We start from the raw sequence: 21,613 nt of genomic DNA, 5'->3' as shown, positions 1-21,613 counted from the left end.
GAATGGAATGAATCTTGATGCAGCAATCCTGGTTTGAAGTTCAGCCTCATGTTAGTGAGAGCACAGACTATGGTTTTAACTGAAAAGGGAGAACACAGGAGCAGCTGGAGACAACAAATAGCAGGGAAATAAACTAGTTTTGGTTGCAAGATAGTGAAACTTGTAGCCAAGCTACACATTGTGATCTGTGAACATAAGCTATTAAGAAAATGGAAACATTCTACTTTACCCATTATAAACTATTAAGAAAATGAAGTTCAGACACTCTCACTGGAATGCTCATGTATTCATTTCTGCAATTAACTGCTAAACACAGAAATGACACCACACCCAAGGGGAAGAAATCAGTACCCACTTCACTTGCACATTACTGTAAAACAACACTGCCAGGTACACAAAAACAGAAGGCACCTTCCAGGCAGGCAATATCCCTTCAAGGGCTAATCACTCAGAACCAACTGCTTATTCATATACATCACAGATCTTCAGAACTCAAACACCAAGTCTATTTGTCACTACCAGCTATTTGTGGTAATGGGACCTATATTTAACATCAGATTAACTTGGTTCCCCAAGAGGAAAAAAACAGTACAAATCTTGAGCATTACTGTGAAAGATGGAGGTGCCTGAATGTTCGTTAAAGAATTTCCTGAAAAAACCCCTTTAGGAGAGGTTAACAGGAAGACCTGAAACTACAACCAGCTAAAAGCAAAGCTTTAGGATGCATAAAAGCCAGAATCAACAGGCCAGAAGGGTGGGAGAGAGCAAGTTTGGAGGACAAGGTGAAATGGTTGAGTGATACATAGAAACTAGAAGCAGGAGTAGACCATTTGGCTTTTTGAGCCTGCACTGCCATTCATTTCGATGAAATTACATACGTCATACAGAAAGGACAAGGTTTTTAAGCTCAATATATTGGGGCAGAAGATTCGTGTAGATCAGCAGCAATGGGAGCAACGAATACAGACAGACTGGACAAATTGCAATTTTAAAAATATTTTTCTTAAATTAAAATGAACTAATCAGGTGATAAAAGGATGAACAAAGGAAGATATCTGCAAAGAGAAAATTATATGTTTTTGAAACAATATAATGTAACATTTGAAATGGGATTTAGGTACAGAAGGATGCTCAGATTGCAATAAAATGTGGAGGTAGACTAGGATTAGCAAGGGTGGGGAGATGGTGTATACACTGGTCTTTTTGGCCCTCCACAAAGTTAAAAATGTTAAAAGATGGCTACAGGAAGAAGTATTCAATTGTAATTGTCCACAAGACCCAGGTTCCATATTTATGGAATGTGGTTACTGAAAAGGCAACAAATTTAAAGTTTATTATTAATGTCACAAGTAGGCTTACATCAACACTGCAATGAAGTTACTGTGAAAATTCCCTAGTCACCACACTCCAGCACTTGTTTGTATACACTGAAGGTAAACTTAGAATGGACAACACACCTAACCAGCATGTCTTTTGGGGGAAACCAGAGCACTCAGGAAGAAACCCATGCAGACATGGGAAGAACATGCAGACTCTGCACAGGCAGTGACCCAAGCTGACAATTGAACCCAGCTCCCTGGCATTGTGAGGCAGCAGTGCTAACCACTGGGGTAGAAGCAAAACTATTGCTGGAGATGTTCAGGCTGTGAAGTTATGAATGTGTGGAAATGAGTGAGTTTAGTAACATGGAGAACTAGTGGATGATTGTGTGGTCAATCACAGCTAATTCAATTTAAAATTAAAAGATAACATCATGCTGCAATGGCAACCACTTGTTGAACCCAGCTGGGAGAGAGCAGGCAGTTAAACTGAAACCTCACTAATGAGTTCAGTAAAAACTCCCACCTCAAATCAGGCAATTCTTACGGTCAGGTTAACATTCTTCCCTCAATTATCAGGAAAAAACAGAATAATTGCTCATTATTCTGATTTGTTACTTGTGGGGTTTTTCTGTGCCCAATTTAGCTGCAACATTTGTCCAGATTAGTGGCTGTGCATTAAAGCATTTCATGTTGCAAAGTACCAGGAAATTCCTGCAGATGTGGTAACAAATGATGTAAAGGCAAGCTCTATCAAGAAGCAGAGCAAAGTTAAGGATTGGGTTGTCAGTAGAGAGATGGTACAGATGAAGGAAGGGGTATCGGTGAAACAAGTCCCTGAGCAAAGCAGCAGCTTATGAGGATGCAAGCTTCCAGATCACAAGGCAGGGAGGGATTGACTTTGCCCAAGATTTGATAGCACTAGAATGCTTAGACAAGCAAAATAGAGGTGAAAGTGGACCATACCGTACAACCTCAGTCTTTGAGATAAAAGGGATAGAATCCCTGTAGTGCAGAAGGCTGCCATTCAGGCCACTGAATCTGCACCAACTCTGACAGTATCATACTCAGGCCTTCTCTCCCACCTTATCCACACAACCTCATGCATACAAATCCTCATATCCAGTGAGGAGTGAGGGTGGATGGAGACAGATGAGTTTGAAGAGACATTAGTCATGGAGAAAGAAATCAGTTGGTTCCAAGCATCTACAATGTTACTCGAGTGGGAAGATAGTGTGCATTTACTCAATAGAAGAAAGTGTCTGATTTTTTTTGTAAGCAAAAAGTGATTTACAAAGTTAGGTTTGCATCACATTTGCACAAAACTGTGGACTTCCAATATTAGTACATACGATGGGGAAAACAGTAGGAGCAAAAGTCAAGAGATCTGACAATAAGAAAATTTCTGCAGACGGATAGCAATATTGGTGTTGCGATAGACAGAGGGCTACAGAAAGTTTGGCAGTGAGTTGAAGGAACTAGGGGGAAAGGAATGCAGTGCGATGGGCAGGTATGGATGCTGAGGAAGATGAAATGATCCAATCTAGCCAGTGATTGAGGTTGGGAGGTGGAAGGAAATGCTGACCTCTCCCAGACTAACACTGTTGAATTGAAATACACAAATTAATAAGACTCCAAAATGCAATATCAGTCCAGCCCCAATTCCAGAATACCCATGATAGAAAAGGTTCATAAAGGAGATGGCTATAGCAATTGGAGTAGTCATAGTACTGGGCTCTAAAAAGCGAGAAACATTTTGCCGTCAATAGCTGTGTTCATTGTTGGCTTCAAAGATGGGGCCTGCAAAGCCTTAGCAAGCTGTGGCATGGATTTGACCTTTCCTGACCTCAATTGAGGTTAAGCCAGCAACCATGACCTTATCGAGCAGAGCAAGCAGTAAATCAAGGAAGTTAAAAAGCACCACCTGATCTTCAACTTTCAACAACATTTTTCAGAGTGCAAATTAAGAAGTTGGGATTAAAAAAAAAGGTGAAATATCAAACAAAAGATTAAATGCAATATTTAAAATCACAAGAAATTTGACATTCCACAAGAATTAATTTTTCAGAGTCAGAGGTTGTTCTGGAGTAATTATGAATGGAAGATGCTTTAAAAGAGTTACACCTCATTTCAAAAGGTGTGACTTTTAAGCATTTTTACAGCAACACTGAATAGCATGAGTTATCAATTCCATGATTTCTAACTGATTAAAACCTGTGGGGATTTCAACAGCACACCCTATGGAGCAATGTAGAATCACTGGCATCAACTTCTGGATTTCCACATTGAACAGTGTAAATGCAATGACTGAGGTCTGCACTATCACCTCAACTACAAAGATCTGAGTCATTGATTAAATCCAAATTTATAATGTTATTGAACATCAACACTTCGATGCAAATTTGATGGATTTCACCAATCAGAAATTCAGCAGAGACTTTTCTTCTTTTGCATCTAAATATTAAAATGGGGACACTGATGTCACTTTTTACACAATTGCATACGCAACTGATGTATTGAAATTAAAATTGGTAAACGCAGCAGCTATTTTATACAAAGAATGTTCCATCAGCAGCAATGAGATGAATTACTAGTAAAAATGCATTTTTGCAATAGAGTGCATTTTCTGTGCAAGCCACCAAGCAGGATGCTGATGAGAACTGATACTCTGTTCAAAGAATGAAACATGTGGTGATTTAAGAACCAAGGAATCGCTGGATTGGGCCTTGCTGCTAGAAGTCAATTCAGAAGGCTGAATGGAATGGCTTTCAAAGGAGACTGGAGACAGGGCAAGGTGCCATTGAAAAGAAGAAAGGAGACGGAGTCTTCTGGGTTACATATCTACTGGAAACATGGCATATAGTATTTCAGATATGTTAATTAGTTAATGGTGAAGTACACTTTTCTGTAGTTTTGTCTTTGTTGCCTATATTTTTGTTAGTTACAGTTAGTCTTAAAACATGAACGATTATTCAGTTGCTGGGAAATTCATACCTTTAAAAACAATTATTGGTCTCCCCAGGAACTGTATCAAAATTCCTACACGACAGAATTTATGTTAAGAGTACCACACTACACAATAACTGCCAGAAATTGCTATAAGATTTACACAGTTTGCTAGGTCTCATTAAGAAGTTTTGAGTGTGGTATAATAAGTATTATTAATTACTTGTAGTATATGTGTGTATATAATTACAAGGTATAAACTAGGAGCTGTCTTCATGCTTGTCTTTTACACACTTCTCCATCCAGTATAGACTGCCTCTAGATTTGGGTTATGTTTTCCTTTACATCACCCAATCCCACATTAACTCTTTCCATTCCAAACCTTGATTGCACTTTGGCCTATTGCTGTATTAACAACAGCACAGGTCTTTTAGGATTGAATCCTAACACGAGGAAAAGTAGTCAGAAATACATAAAATTAACCATGAAATACATACTTGTCTTTTCCGATTGTCTCATAATCCTTAACCACAACAAGAATTGAGGAGGAAGCATTTAGGGCTTCGCCCTTCAAATCAAATTCAATTTTCTGTAAGCAGAGAAATGAGAAATGGTCAAGTGTTAATCCCTATTATTTAATAAATTTAGACTGATTGCCATGTAAACAAATCCTGACTAACTGGCATGCTTGAAAGGCAAGCAAAGGACTTTAATGTTGTTAATCTACACAATGTTATCTAAAAGCATGCAGAAAATGTAAGAATATCTATCCAGAACTTCATCCTGATGGATTAATCAGTTCCCTCCAGTTTTTCCCCTTAAAATATGAAGCTTATTTCAGAGGATTTTTGTTCACTAGTCACATCACAAAAGACATACTTAAAGGCACTAGGCCTAATGTGTCCAGATAATACAATTAGAACAAAACTGAATCAAAATAAGTCTCTACTGGACCCCCAAGACTCAATTATATTCATCACATTCTGCAATATCTGTTACTCAATAAAAGAGGGCTAGCTCTGGTCTAAACACCCTTACCTCATTCCACACAGGGTTCAACTCATTGTCAATTGACTTGGTCTTTTTCTTTTCACCTGGAAAGAGAGTTCAACATGTGTCACATTGGCATTTTACTTAAGAGGAACAAGCCGTCAATATTTTGAGACAATTCTCTTTCAGGTTAAGTGGTCCGAATTTGACCATGGTTCAAAGATATTCACCTTAAACCATGTCATCCTGGTACCTTTACCACAAATATCGTAGCATCATTTGCACTTTGAACAGACTGAAGGAGGAGCCCATCTGTGTGCCAATTACAATCTGCCCTTCACATTCCAGTATAAATCAAAGAAAAAACTTGGCACATTCATACACAGCAGTCCCACTCATTCTTAGCTGGCCTACCAAGTGGAATCCTGAGTTCCTTGGATACACAACACTCTAAAATTCATATGGAAAAAGGAGAAGGGATGGGAGGAGGGACTGTACCAGAACCACTTTACCAATAAACATTTTATTTGAATGCATAATTTGCTTTCTTTCTGCCTTCGCACTCATCTTCTTGTAGCTATTCATAGGCACTTCTGAGCAGTAAGGTAGTGTGCTTATTAACTTGTAAATGATCAGATATCTCTCTTGTCCATTGTTAGGGTGGACTTAGCCTCAAGAGTGGATTTAGTGCAATGCCCTGTTGCGATTACGCTACCACAGAAATAATTTGACAGTCTAGCTGAATTCCAAGTGTAAAGATGACCTAGAGAGATTCTAGAAAATCACATAACAATTTATATAACGGCCAACATCTATGAACTCTGCCAAAGAAACCTCTTTCCAGTAGCCTCTCTGCAGAGCAATTTATATTTTGTGATGAACCATATAGTGAATTTCCTGTTTCCATTCTTTACATTTCCTTTGTTTTTAAATTATATTTTGTCTTGTGGTCTGGAAGTATTTCTGAATTGATTCATATTAGACCAGTTTTTTTTTTTAAAATCTTCATTTGTTTTCTGCAGTTTCTATATTTTTAAAACTTCAGAATGAAAGTGTAAAATACATTTGCACCATTCTTAATAACAAAGCACAGACTGGTTATATTTTGCAATTGTTGAGTAGAAGGTGACACCAGACCAATTCCAATAGGTAGTATGTTGTAGGTGATCATTTGCTATGAAGTGCAGAGGGTAATGGTGTGGAAGGGGAGCTTTTAATAAAGATAATAAATCCAAATGTTTTAACAATTAAGAAAAAAGTCTCCAAAAGCAAGTCCACAAGAGATTGCCAAATCTGCTGCGACTGAAGAGCCAGTTAAAAAGAATGAAATTGGCACAAGATGTCCCAGCTTTTCTCCACACTCATGGAAGATGCTACTTTCTGACCCAGGTTACAACAATTTCTTTAAATCTTCTCCCTATTATTATACTTAAAAAGACTTTTTTAAAAAAGAGATGGATCCAAATCTCAAATAATGACTTCAATTGTTAATCACAGCTGTTCTCACTTAACATCAAGTGATAGTGAAGCACTGGTGGATTGGGAAATCTACATAAACAGCAACACATTGCTTAACACTATCTAATCCAGAGTCATTGGAAAAAATGAAACATCCTACTGCTCACATGTCTAACCCAAGACCAGACAATTAGACTAGATCTACAGTCCATCAATTCATTCTAATTCAGGAAATCCATGAACATGTATTAAACCTGACAAAATTGCTCTCTCCCAGGCCTTTGCAAGGTTAGCATCCTGGTCCAATAAAAGAGGGTGTGTGTTAAATCAATGTATTAAATTCAGTATTTTAATAATCAAATAATTTCAGTAAATATCCCTGTAAAGTGGCTTAAACTTGTTCAGTCTCCAAGTATTTAAAATACAGCAGGGAGCAGTTTCATGTAGTTAGACCATATTTGGAGTATTGTGAATAATTTTGGGCTGTGTATCTGAAGGAAGATGTGCTGGCCTTAGAGGGCCCAAAGGAGGTTCACAAGAGCAGTCCCAGGAGCAAAAACCTTGACGTGTTAGGAGCATTTGAGGACTCAGTCTGTACTGGATGGAGTTTAGAAGGATGAAGGGGATTGCATTGAAAGTTACAGAATATGGAAGGGCCTGGATAGAATGGACATGGAGAAGATGTTTCTATGAGTAGGAGAGACTAGGATCTGAGGGCATAGCCTCAGAGTAAAGGAATGACACTTTACAACCGAGATGAGCAGGAATTTCTTCAGCCAGACAGTGGCAAATCTATGGAACTCATTACCAAAGAAGGCAGTGAGGTCATGTCATTGAGTGTATCTGAGACAGATCGAAAGCTTCTTGATTGGTAAAGGGATCAAACGTTACAGGTAAAAAGCAGGAGAATAGGGTTAAGAAATGTATCAACCATGATAAAATAGCAGAACAGACCTGATGGGCAAAATGCCTAATTCCACTTCTATATAGAAGATGGACAGTGTTGAATGAATAAGTTGCTGGTTATGTGCTCCACACTGAATTGCATTGAAGTCATCACCTTCAAGCAGTTAAGATAGCAGATAACAAGCTCTCAATTTTAATGATCCCTGATGTGTGTCTGAACCACAGTTATTTATTACACTGAAAACCGTTGCAGACAAACTGATGGAGGAGCTAACAAGAACTACATACTGAGTAGAACCATTCATGTCGGATTGGAGAGGAGGGTGGCAAGGTTGGGTGAGTGGGTGGGGGGGGAGGGGGGGTTGGTGGTGGTGGTGGTGCAGGGTGGGATGCTGCAGTTTAGTCTTAATTACACCTATAACTAGGAGGTTCTGAACAAAAAAAGTATTTGGTTTTTAGGACAGGTGTCACAAAATGGCATCAACAATTGCAAACTTATGTTCCTACAAGATTCCAGTGACAGTATTGTCAAGAGAGAAAAAAAAACAGACATTAGTTTATATGAATCAAGGTATTGTATTTGAAGTTTTACAAGGCATCAGAAGTCTTCATGAACAATACTCAATGATTTAACTGGGGATGATTCATATACAGCTGCCCACAAACATTCCTGAAGGAACACATCTTCAGTTTGGTCATCAGAAAATGGATACATTATCAGATTGAAACAAAGCCCTCAAAGTTTACCAATTTTCTCTTCCTTCTAAAGACCAACTCTTTGGTAAAGAGTTAGACGTTCGACCTTCACTTTCTCTCCATCCCCCAACCCCTCATCATAATTCAATAACTGATTATTTGCTTGTGACCCAAGTCAGCAAGTATCAAATTTTTTAAAAAGGTGGGAAAAGGATATCACAGCCAAACCCAATCTTGCTTTCACTTCATACAAGACCATAAGACATAGGAGCAGAATTAGGCAAATTGACCCACCAAGTTTGCTCTGCATTCAACCATGGCTGATATTTTCTCATCCCCATTACCCCCAATCCCCTTATCAAGGGCTTCTATCTCTGAATTAAAGACTGTCAGTGACCTGATCTCCACAACCAGCAGCAAAGAATCCCAGATTCTCCACTCTCTGGCTGAAGGAATTCCTCCTCTGTATTAAAAGGATCGCTCCTTTAGCTGGAGATTGTGCTTCTGGTTCTAGTTTTTCCTACTAGTGGAAACATCCTCTCCACGTCCATTCTATCTAGGCCTTGCAGTATCCTGTAAGCTTCAATAAGATCCCCCCTTCATCCTTCTAAACCCCAATGAGTACAGACCCAGAATCCTCAACCGTTCCTCATGTGAGAAGCTTTTCATTCCAGGGATCATTCTTGTGACCCTCCTCTGGACCCTTTCCAAGGCCAGCACATCCTTTCATATGGGGCCCAAAACTGCTCACAGTACAAATGGGGTCTGACCAGAGTCTTATACAGCCTCAGGAGTACATCCCTACTCTTGCATTTTAGCCTCTTGACACAAATGTTAACATTGCATTTATCTTCCTAACTGCTGACTGAACCTGCATATTAACCTGAAGTGAATCTTGAACAATGACACCCAAGTCCCTTTGGTGTTTGATTTCTTAAGCATTTTCCCCATTTAGAAAACAGTCTATGCCTCCTTCCAAAGTGCATAACTTCAACTTTTCCACATTATATGCCATCTGCCATTTCATTGCCCACTCTTCCTACCTGCCCAAGTCCTTCTGCAGCACCCCCCCCCCCCCCCCACTCCCTCAATACACCACTAGTCACCAGCTGCCATCCTGGAGAAAGACCCCTTTATCCCACAGACTATTCCAGCAAGGGAGTTATTCAGCAGCAATAGGGGCAGGAACCCAATTGCAACACCCAGCTGGAGACCCCCAGTACCAGCCAGGAACCACATCTCTACAGTTTAGTAAGGCAACAAATAAAGTACCCATGTCTGTCTTTGGTTTAAAAAAAAATATATATATATATATATAAAAAATTGTTCTGTCCCTTCACAGAAACTCAGCAAAATGCCAACCCTAGTCTTCAGTACCATATAACTTTAGTTTATTGCTTGTGGTGGAGTCCTGACTGTGTACACAATAAAGTGAGGCCAAAAACAAGTTAGATAGCCATGGGGTCTAGAATAAATTCAGGAGGCTTACACCAACTGGGCCAGACAAGTTCCGGTGTCTGGAGTTTTCCTTTATGGTTGGATACGTACTGCATACAAGTGGCATTTAGAGAACTTTTAACCATATTTAGTGAACTGGGAGAAGTTGAAATGACCCTCGTTGATCTAAGTGTGGAAGTTATATTAACACTGGAGGGGGTAGAAAGTTTTGTAAACAACTGTAAAACGTTATGAAAACACAAAGGGTTAGAGAAGTTAACAAAAGTTTGTCTGCTGAAATTATATCTCCAAGGTTACGTAGCACTTAAACTGCTGTAATCCCCTGAAAAGAGGGGTGAGTCACTCCCCAAGAACGAAACTTCAACAGTTGTTTTCCGAGTTTAACAAAAAAAAGACGACCACACCTTAAGGCAATAGAGTTGGTACTTCAACTAGATCAGGGAGTGAGTGGGATAGTAGTGATTTAGTTAAATATATCGAACAGTAAAATCGATCACTTAGCGTAAAGGGGCTGAGGTTTCACCATACATCTGCAACCGGCAATTAACAATTAAAAATACTCTTACTAAACCAAGCAACGATATTAATGGCATTATAGACACGTTTCATTCCGCCAAGCTCTATTTTTGCGACTTTTTTTAGGGAAAAAAGGGTATGTTTGGTGCATGCATAACTCACATACACATTAACACACTCACCTTTAAATGTGACCGACGCGATGGGATCGGGAGTCCCAAATTTTGTGTCAGGAAGGTTACTAGCTGATTCTACCAGTAAACGAAGCATCTCGACGTCCCCAGGCAGCAGAGACAAACGTTTGCAACAACTACCTTCACTCCGACATGGTTAACAAATCTGCCAGCAGCTCGCTCGCTCTCTCTGCAGCAGTGAAAGGGGAAATGATTGAATGGTTACTAATGAGTCCTTTAATAGGAGATGGAGAAGTTAAGGCTCATTGGTTGCCACACCTGTAAGCCGATACCTGCGCCACCTAGTCAAAGGCGAGCACCCAAATATACACAGCAAGAGTTTATGCTGTGAAAAGTGTTGCCACGTAGCACAAACAGGCGAAGAAACTTCTTTAAAAAGTGAAAACATTCATGGACACTCGTCGTTTCATTTGCTTAAGCGCCACACAATTGAGGAATGATTGCGTTTTTTTTTGGTTAAGCCCACATCATGTGGTCCAATAGTCAGTGACAAGGTAATTCACGAAACACAATTTTCCTTTTCCCTGCTGAGGTTCAGGTTACTGCGAGATTTTTTTTATAAATAGACTCTGCCTCAAATGTTTTAGGGAACTCGGGGTTGTGATCGGCAGAGAAGTGCTCAGTGATAACTGTTTAGCATTTCGCAGTTAAACATGAGCAGCCGTGTCTCGAAGTTCGATCAGTTTAGAAATCAGCTTCCTTTCTTGCCAAAGCCAGGGGATGGTAAAATGCTGATTCAATAAAATCACGGCTATTGCAGAGTCCTGTCGCTGCCAGTTCTGCACACCACACTCATTTGCTACTCAATGTTACAGGGGGGGAATCGTGGATGAATGGCAGCGATTGTGGCCAATAGCATCAAGCAAATAAAATGTTTATGGTATCTGGAGTACTCTGCAGTTTCTTTTGTTTCCATATTTAAGGAAGGATTTTAAAAAATTCATTCGTGGGATATGGGCGTCGCTGGCTGGCCAGCATTTATTGCCCATCCCTACTTGCCCTTTACAAGGTGGCAGTGAGCAACCTTCTCGAATCGCTGCAGTCCACATGCTGACCCACAATGCCATTGAGGGGAGAATTCACTCAGTGATGGAAAGGGAACAGGGTTTCATTTCCAACTCAGGATGGTGAGGGGCTTGGAGGGCAACTTGCAGGTGGTGGTGTTCCCACGTATCTGCTACTCTTGTCCTTCCAGATGGAATTGGTTGTGGGTTTGGAATGTGCTGTCTCTGGATCTTTGGGGAATTGCTGCCTTGTAGATAGTACATACTGCTGCTACTGAGCACCCTGGTGTAGGGAGTGGATGTTGTAGATGTGGTGCCAATCAAGTGGGTTGCTTTGTCCTGGATGGTGTCAAGCTTCTTGAGTGTTGTTGGCGCTGCACCCGTCCAGTGGGGAATATTTCACATCCCTGCATCATAGTATCTATGAGTAGAATGTATATGAATTTTTCCTCTTTCTAAAGAAGTTTCTTCTCATTTTGTGCTCTGTGGCAACATTTTTCACAGCAGAAACTCTTGCAGTGTACATTTTGGGTGCTCGCCTTTGATCTAGGTGGCGCAGGTATCGGTTTGCAGGTAGGGTAACCAATGAATCTCAACCTCTCCATCTCCGATTAAAGAACTCTTTAGTGAAGATTCACTAAGTTGGTCCCTGGGGTGGGGTGGGGTTGTCCAAGGTAAGAGGCTGAGTAAATCGTGTCTATAGTCTCTGGAGTTTGGACGAATAAGAGATGATCTCTTTAAAAGCTAATGAAGGTGGATTGATAGAGTGGACACTGAGAGATTGTTTCTGCTGACTGGGGAGTCTAAAACAAGGATAGGGTGGAGGGTGGGCACAGTTGCAGAACATTCAGGACATAAATGAAGAGAAATTACTTCACTCAAAGGGTTGTGAATCTTTGGAATTCTTGACCCCAGAGCATTGTGGGTGCTCCATCATTTAAGGACGGGATAGACAGATTCTTGGTGTCTTGGGGAATCAAGGGATATAGGGAATAGGTGGGAAAATGGAGTTGAAGCCCAAAATTAAGGATGATCATACTGAATGGCAAAACAGGGGCTGTGTTGTCGACTTCTATTTCTCATATTCTATTAATGACATAGCATGAGAATTTATAGATGTTCATTTACTACAGTGAATATTATTTATGTGGACCAATAACTAATACAGTTGCCACAGAAAACCTTTTGAAATGTTGTTTAAGCTGATAACCATTGCCCATAACAATTTTTTTTGTCATATTCTGTGCCTTCTTCCCCAGAAGCTTCAGTTTCTGTATTTCAAGTTGTTCTTCAAGGTGTGCATGCATGTGTTTTTTTTCAGCCTGGAGAAAAACCAGGCACATTTTTGTAATATTCCTGATATAACAAGTAGAAAATGTCATTTGAACACTTTTTTGGTGACTGGATCTATGTGCTGCCCCCAACAGGACCTTCCTCATATCTTTGGAAAGCAAAAGAGCATCATGTTCTTAATCTAATTTCTCTGTGTGTAAACAGTAATTATAAAAAGCTTGGCATGGCCATTATTTTCCAGCATGCTATTCATATTATTCCTCAGAATACAGTCTTACATAACATGCATCGACAGTCACAATGGTTAAATGGCTAGAACAATGACTTCCTAATGCATGCACACACAACCTTCCCCCTTTTATACCTTACTGCAATTCAAAAATGAATGAGCCACATTAAATCAGTCACTGGTTAATACTGTTCTGACCAGCCCCAGGTGTGGAAGATTTGGACATACCTCCTTTTTCTAACACTCATAGAATCATTGAATGCCTACATTATAGAAGGAGACCTTTCAGCCTAACGAGCCTGAACCAGCAACAATCCAACCCAGACCCTATCCCTGTAACCCCACAGATTTACCCTGATAATTCCCCTGAAACTAAGGGGCAATTTAGCATGGCCAGTTAACCTAACCCACGCTCATTGCCATCCGGTAAGCTTAAAGATCTGACGTGAATGTTAGTGAATGGGAAAGGTAGTAGGTGGATGGGTCAAGTGGGTAGGGTGGCTAAGAAAGTAAGGTGAGTGAGGTAGGTTGGCAGGTGGGTGAGCTGGTAGATGGGTAGGGGGAGTGGGTGGGAAATAGAGTGGTTGGATCTGGAAAGTTGCCGGATAATGGGGGTAGTCACATCTGATTGGGTGGTAGTTGGTTCTGGTTGGAAAGTTGGTTGGGATGTTGCGATTGTCAGGGGTTTGGGGTGGAACTGGTTGGAACAGGTGGGTTATGGGGCTAGTTGAATTGAATTGAATTGATTTGATTTGTTTTTGTCACATATATTGGGATACAGTGAAAAGTATTGTTTCTTGCACACTATACAGACAAAAAGTACCATTCATTGAGTACACAGGGAGAAGGAAAGGGGAGGATGCATAATACAGTGTTGCAGTTACCGATGGGATGTAGAGAAAGATCAGCTTAATATAAGGTAGATCCATTCAAAAATCTGATGCCAGCAGGGAAGAAACTGTCCTTGAGTTGGTTGGTACGTATCCTCAGACTTTTGTATCTTTTTCCCGACAGAAGAAGGTGGAAGAGAGAATGTCCAGGGTGCATGGGGTCCTTGATTGTGCTGACTAATTTCCCGAGGCAGCGGGAAGTGTAGGTGGAATCAATGGATGGGAGGCTGGTCTGCGTGACGGACTGGGCTACATTCACAATTCTTTGTCGTTTCTTGCAGTCTTAGTCAGAGCAGGAGCCATACCAAGCTGTGATGTATCCAGAAAGGATGCTTTCTAAGGCGCATCTGTAAAAATTGGTGAAAGTCTTAGTCGACATGCTGAATTTCCCTAGTCTTCTGAGAAAGTAGAGGCATGGTAAACTTTCTTAACTACAGCATCAGTGTGGAGAGTCCGGGACATATTGTTGGTGATCTGAACAGCTAGAAAGTTCTCGTCCATCTCCAATTCATCACCCTTGATATGAACAGGGGCATGTACTCCACTACATTTCCTGAAGTTGATGACTATCTCCTTCACTTTACTGATATTAAGGGAGAAATTATCGTCATTGCACCAGTTCACCAGATTCTCTGTCTCTTTGCTATATTCTGTTGCATTTTTGTTTGACCATCAACAAACTTGAAAATGGAGTTGGAGTGGAATTTAGTCACATAGTCATAGGTGTATAAAGAATATAGTAAGATGTCTCACAACACCAGGTTAAAGTCAAAACTGATAGCCAGACGTGAGGATGGCCTCATCTGGGATCTTGGGTTCATGGCACACTACGTGTAACCCCATCATTTGGCCTGGGCTTGCAAAATCCTTCTAATTGTCATGGTTTGAGACAATTCACACCTCTTTAAACAGTGATTATCCCTCTCTCCGCTCACATTGTCTGAACCTGTAAAGACTTGCATTCCAATCATTATCTTTCCAAACATGGACAAATGACCTGAATGCCATAGGTGGGGTGAGAGTGACAGCCCTTGACATTAAGGCCGCATTCGACCCAGTGTGGCATCAAGGAGCCCTAGTGAAACTGGAACAAATGGTTTTTGGGGGCAAACGCTCCGTTGGTTGGAATCATACCTGGCACGTAGGAAGATGGTTGTGGTTGTGGAGGGCGTGTCATCTCAGCTCCAGGACATCTCTGCAGGAGTCCCTCAGGGTAGTGTCCTAGGCCCAACAATCTTCAGCTGCTTCATCAATGACCTTCTCTCCATCATATGTTCAGGCATTGTTAAGCACCGTGCTGTGAACAGGTTCCTTCTCTAGCTCAGAGTTTATGCTACTGCTGCCACCACAGTCCCTTACATGTTACACAGCATGTAAGCTGTGTTAACATACAGCTTACATCATTAATCCTGTTTCTTAACCGTCCATATTTTCCTTCTCCACCTCATTGCTCTGATAGTTGTTATCTCTCACATCACCACGTTGCACTCAAATGTAGGTTGCGCAGTACAACCCATAATGAACACGTCGCATTAAAATTAACCAGCAACTGAGCCAGAGTTCCTTTCATCACACTTCAGTGAGATCCCTGCTGAGAGATGATGTACTTTCTTCTCTTCAAAAAGCCCTTCACTCCCTTTTTTGAAATAGTTCCCAACCACATCCTCTGAGGAAATTTCTTTATTGTCACCATGCACGTGACTTCTTTTCACACACAGAATACAATTCCTACAACAAATTGTTACTGCAATGACCTTTCTCATTCCCCAAGAGAAACCTATTGAAGCTGAGGACTGTACAATCCACATAGCATTCCTCCAACTGAGGCCACATTATAACACAATGTAACTCTGGTGTATCTACTCTCAATTATAGGAGAAACTATTCATGCATCTTACGTGGTGCTTATTTTGTGTACTATATATCAGCTTTTGTGAATTGTGGAAGCCCTTAGAGTCAAAAAGTCATAGAGCATGAAAACAAGCCATTCGGCCCAACCGGTCCATGCTGACTATGGTACACTCCCAGCTAGTCCCAAATTCACATTTGGCTCATATCCCTCTAATCCTTTCCCATCCATGAACTTATCCAAGTGCTTTCTAAATATTGCTATTGTAGCTGCCTCAACCACTTTCTCTGGCAGCTCAATCCATGACACATCATGAAGAAGTTGCCCCTCAGATCCATTTTAAATCTTTTCCCTCTCATCTTAAATGCATTCCCTCTAGTTTTCAATTTCCCCTTCTCTGGGAAAAAGACTATATGTGTTCATCCTAACGATTTTATACACTTCAATAAGGTCACCCCACATTCTCCTATGTTCCAAGGAATAAAGTCCTGGCCTGGCCAACCACTCCCTATAATTCAGGCCCACTAGTCCTGGCAACATCCTTGTAAGTCTTCTTTGCACCCTATCCAGTTTATCAATGGGGTGGCACGGTGGCGCAGCGGTTAGCACGCCTGCCTCACAGCAACAGGGACCCGGGTTCAATTTCTGGCTTGGGTGGAGTCTGCATGTTCTCCCCGTGTCTGTGTGGGTTTCCTCTGGGTGCTCCGGTTTCCTCCCACTGTCTGAAAGCCGAGCTGGTTAGGTGCATTGGCCATGCAGAATTCTCCTTCAGTGTACCTGAACAGGTGCCAGAGTGTGGTGACTATGGGATTTTCATTTAACTTCATTGCAGTGTTAATGTAAGTATACTAGTGACAGTAATAAAAACAAACTAAAAAATAAACTAAATGCCTTTGTATTTGAATATTAATTGGATGCTGGTGGTGTGCATTAGCTGGCAATTCACTTTGTGCTACTATAAATAGAAAGATATAGAAACTGTGAGGTGTATGCTAGTATGTTTACCTCTGACAATAAACGTTTATAATGTGTGTAAAAATTAATTCAAGTTTTATCCTTCACTGCCTGGCTTTTTGGAGAATTTTGTTTCGAAAATTCACAAGTCTTCCTCAAAGTCTTCATTTTGGTTTCAGTCTGACAAACAGTTTTCTTCTGCGTTCTGCTTGTAAATGAAAGTGTAAATGTTACATTTTATTTAGGGAAGCAATATTTTTTAAACATTTCTGTTACATCCAGCACCAGTAAGAAGTCTCACAACACCAGGTTAAAGTTCAACAGGTTTATTTGGTAGCACAAGCTTTCGGAGTGTTGTCCCTTAATCAGGTGAGTCCAGCACCAGATTCTCTGTCCAATCTCTCCAGAATTCATTCATCAGAGTGCAAAGTATTATGTTGTACACACAGGCTTACAGAAATGCTAAATGGCATTCGATCACTCATGCACAGACAGAAGCACCCTCTTTTTACACCCTTGTCATTCAAAAACTACTGAGCATTATAGCTTCTGATCTCAAGTTCCTTTCATTTGGTACTGCTTCCAGTACCAAACTGTCAGCGGGTCACGTAGAACAATTTTTTTTAAATCCATGATATTTTATTGATTCCTTTACAACTTTTTTTATTATATTACATTTGCCAAGTCTTTGCCCATTCAAAACATAAGCATGCAGATACAGTGGATAATCAAGAAGGTTAATGTAATATCCTTTATTATGAGAGGAATTGAACATAAAAGTAAGGAAGTTATGCTTCAGTTATACAGGGCATTCATGAGACTGCATCTAGAATACTGTGTGCAGTTTTGGTCTCCTTAATTCAGGAAGGATATAAATGCATTGGAGGCAGTTCAGAGGAGGTTTACTAGATTGATGCCTCATATACTAGTCGCTGAAGGTAAGCATGCAGGTGCAGCAGGCGGTAAAGAAAGATAATTGTGTGTTGGCCTTCATATCGAGAGCATTCGCGTACAGGAGCAGGGAATCCTTGCTGCAATTATACAGGACCATGGTGAGGCTGGAATATTGTGTATAGTTTTCGTCTCCTTATCTGAGGAAGGATATTCTTGCTCTAGAGAGAGTGCAATGATTCCTGGGACTGATGTACGAGAGGCGGTTAGGATATATTGCTGGAGTTTAGAAGAATGAGGGAGGGGAAATCTCATAGAAAATTATAAAATTCTAACATGACTAAACAGAACAGATGCAGGAGAAATGTTCCCGATGGTGGGGGAGTCCAGAACCAGGGATCATTATCTAAGGATATGGGGTAAACCTTTTAGGACGAGATGAGGAGTAATATTTTCACCCAGAGAGTGGTGAATGCGTGCAATTCTCTACCACAGAAAGCAGTTAAGGCCAAAGCTTTGTATGTTTTCAAGAAGGAGTTTGATAGAGCTCCTGGGATGAAGGGGATTAAAGATTATTGGGGAGGCAGGATCAGATTATTGAGTTGGATAATCAGTCACGATCAAAATAAATGGCAGAGTAGGCTCAAAGGGCCGAATGGTTTACTCTTGCTTCTATGATTCCTCTTTTCCATTCTTCCCTTACTCTGTGTGTGTGTGTGTGTGTGTGTGAGTGTGTGTGCGAGTGTGTGTGCACGCGTGCGCGCACTTCTGTGCACTCCCCAGAAGTGAGAGGATGAAGAAATTCCGTTTCTCTCTCTCTCTCCTGTATTGTGAGGCATCAGCATTGCTAATTCATTGCAAACAAAATTGCACTTGTCTGAGCTGCACAATTGATTTGAGACCCAAATCCAATAGCACATGTGGCATTCTTCTTCAAATCAATTTGTTTCAGCGTAAAGTCTGGGCGTAAGTGTTTTCTTGCTTTGCAATCCAAATGCAATTGCATGTGATAAATATAATCTGCAGAGAACAGTCCCTCCAGAACGACAATTTCCAATTACACATAAAGACGGGGCAGAATATTTCACTCAGCAGCCGAAGCCAACTTGGCAAATGGGTCAGGAAATTCTTCAGGAACTGTTCCATAAGCTTCACGCTCACTCCTGCCATTTTTCAATGCAAGTGTCATCTGGCGTAGAATACCGCTATTGAACCTCAGAGAAGAAAGAGATAAATATCAGTTTTGGTGACACAAATCTCAATAATGCAACTGTACAAACAAGTAACAACAAACTGCATTTTTTATACGCTCAACATTATAAAACATCCCAAGGTGCCTCTGATCTCTAATATCCCTGGCGTTCAGGATTATATGTAGATATAACACTACTGTGGAATTTATGAACAGTATAGAAAACGATGAAAAGCACCATAAAGAAAAGATAACATTTATCGTAAACATCCATATGGATATTTAAAAATGTTGGAACAGAAGAAATAGGAGCAAGAATCCGCTATTAGGCCCTTCCAGTCCAGTTCTTGGGTAGCACGGTGGCACAGTGGTTAGCATTGCTGCCTCACAGCGCCAAGGACATGGGTTTGATTCCTGGCTTGGGTCACTGTCTGTGTGGAGTTTGCACATTTTCCCCAGGTCTGCGTGGATTTCCTCTGGCTGCTCTGGATCCTCTCACAGTCCAAAGATGTGCAGATTAGGTTGATTGGCCATACATAATTGCCTCTTAATGTCAGGGAAATTAGCAGGGTAAATACATGGCATTATAGGGCTAGGGCCTGGTTGGGATTGTTGTTGCTGCAAGCTCGATGGGACAAATGGTCTCCTTCTGCGTTGTAGGGATTCTATGAATCCATCCCATTTAGCACAGAGGCTCTCAATCATTCCTAATTTCAATTGCTCCATCATTGGTGGCCATAATCTTTAGATGCCAATGTCTTAAGTTCTGGAATTTTCTCCTTAACCTCTCCATCTCTCTTTCCTCCCTTTGATGTTCCTTAAAATCTTGCTCCTTGACTATTCTTTTGGTCACCCGCTCTAGTATCTTCTTATGTCACTCAGTGTCACATTTTGCCTCATGACACTCCTGTGAAGAACCTTGGAACATTTTATTATGTTGAAGGCTTGTTCCCCTGCTCCAAATACTGTACAATAGTTGTAAAGAAAGATATTTACTTTCTAAATATATTTATGACAAGAGGCTCCTTTTAGTTTTGTATTTTCAGTTCAGTTAGTTCAAGATCTGAAATTTCAAAGAAGCTATTTTAGCAGCTTGTGGATGTATTCAATCTCTGGGGGCGATTCTTTCAGCCCACTGTGCTGCTCGAGTAGTGCACTGGGCCAGGAGACATCAGCAGTGGTCATTTTGCGGGCTTCCTGCTGGCTGCCTGTGCATCACTGAGATTTATTTTTTTGATGTAATTAGTTCCATGCAGGAAACTGGCATGGAGCGGAAGATCATATAAAAATGGAGATTTCCATATGATTAGCAGGCCCGGAACTGAACTCTCCCGGGCTCGACCCAAGGGAAGAGAGGCTATTGAGGCCCCATCGGAAGGTCGGGGGTAAGGAAGGGGTAGGTGCCTCTTGGGCAATGTCAGTTTGGCATCCTGGCATTGCAAACCAGCACTATCCAAGAGGCACCTTGGCACTGCCCACTGAGCACATTGCCCAATGGCCTGCTCAGCATTATGCTGCCGGCCCCTCCAGTGGGAATAGGCCCCAGATTTTCAGAGTGCATCCTGCCGATGCACTCTGTGATGCACAGCATGTCAGAGATTCATTTTGGAAATCACCCAAGATAAACAACAGGATTTATTCCCATTTTCCACCCCAGCCTCCTCCAATCTGTTTTATCTAATCCTCTATAGCCCTCTCCCTATGTGCTTCCTTTAACTAGCTTCCCTTTATCTGCATCTAAACAATTTGCCTCAACTACTCCCTACCATTTCTGTATTCTCACCACTCTCTGGGTAAAACAGTTTCTTCTGAATTCCATGTCTGACTTCTTGATGACAATTTTATATTTATGGCCTCTAGTTTAAGCCTTGCCCAGAAGTGAAAATGCTCTTTGTTAATTTGGAAATACCTTACTTGTGAATTAATCTGTTCATTTTAGCTTGAATATAACAACAGTTTGGTGTTGACCATCCTTTGGCATAGGGCCCTGATTTTACTGGCACGCCAATCCTGAAATCAGGGCAGGTGGGGCTCGCAGAATGCCATTCTCCATTGGCCTCGGGCAGGCGTGCCGGTAAAATTCCGGTCAGAGAGAAGAGCATGGAAGGGCCCACATGGTGTCCGATTCAATGCACCACATTAATCATTCTATTCCACACATGACATACATTGGATGTCAATTTATGTTTTGAGGTGAGACTAGCTGCTTATGCAGATTGCCTATTTGTCACGAGTGCTTCATTTAGTTGCTATGAGAAAGTATTAATCATAACTACAGTGGGAATTTGAAATCAACAATTCCTATCAGGAGTTGAGCCACTTCAAAGAACACATGATCACTGAGACTCCTTTGTATCAGTCAGCAAAAAACTTTGAAATATGAGCTTTGCCTTGCAGCATAGAACTCAGGGAAAATAAGAAATATTATTTCACTTAATGTTGAAAGATTAAAGTTTATTTATTAGTGTCACAAGTAGGCTTACATTAACACCGCAACGAAGTTGGACTGCGGGAGGAAACCGGAGCACCCGGAGAAAACCCATATGCAGACTCCGCACAGACAGTGACCCAAGCCGGGAATCGAGCCCAGGTCCCTGCTGCTGTGAAGCAGCAGTGCTAACCACTGTGCCACCGCGCTGTCCTTCACTGCTTCAAGTGACTCAGGCTGACATTAAAAGGAAACTGTGTTCCAGGACAAAAGAAGTAGGCCACCGATTTGCAGGACTACTGCATACATAACCAAAATCCCAGGATAGGATTACAGGTTTTGTTGGGTGGTTGCGGAAGTTTCTCAAAACTATTGAATGATTTCTTTTTCATTAATTCTC

General features: G+C 41.1%; 1 protein-coding gene across 1 annotated transcript in view; it reads right to left on the bottom strand.

Annotated features, from left to right (window-relative positions):
- The window catches only part of LOC145354358 (myoferlin-like), a 228,648-nt gene extending 217,746 nt beyond the window's left edge, over nt 1-10,902 (bottom strand). Inside the window, exons 1-3 of the mRNA XM_080205557.1 lie at nt 10,472-10,902; nt 5,304-5,359; nt 4,763-4,854 (exon numbers count right to left, since the gene is read on the bottom strand). Coding sequence (XP_080061683.1) covers nt 4,763-4,854; nt 5,304-5,359; nt 10,472-10,559 — 236 coding nt within the window. The 5' untranslated portion in view covers nt 10,560-10,902. The remainder of the gene's footprint in view (nt 1-4,762; nt 4,855-5,303; nt 5,360-10,471) is intronic.
- Between the last annotated feature and the right edge of the window lie 10,711 nt (nt 10,903-21,613).

This window comes from Carcharhinus amblyrhynchos, chromosome 17 (genome assembly GCF_965287045.1).
Source record: "Carcharhinus amblyrhynchos chromosome 17, sCarAmb.v2.hapA, whole genome shotgun sequence".
Classification (NCBI taxonomy): domain Eukaryota; kingdom Metazoa; phylum Chordata; class Chondrichthyes; order Carcharhiniformes; family Carcharhinidae; genus Carcharhinus; species Carcharhinus amblyrhynchos.
Note: the sequence above shows the minus strand (reverse complement) of the source record. Positions and strands in the feature narration are given on the sequence as shown.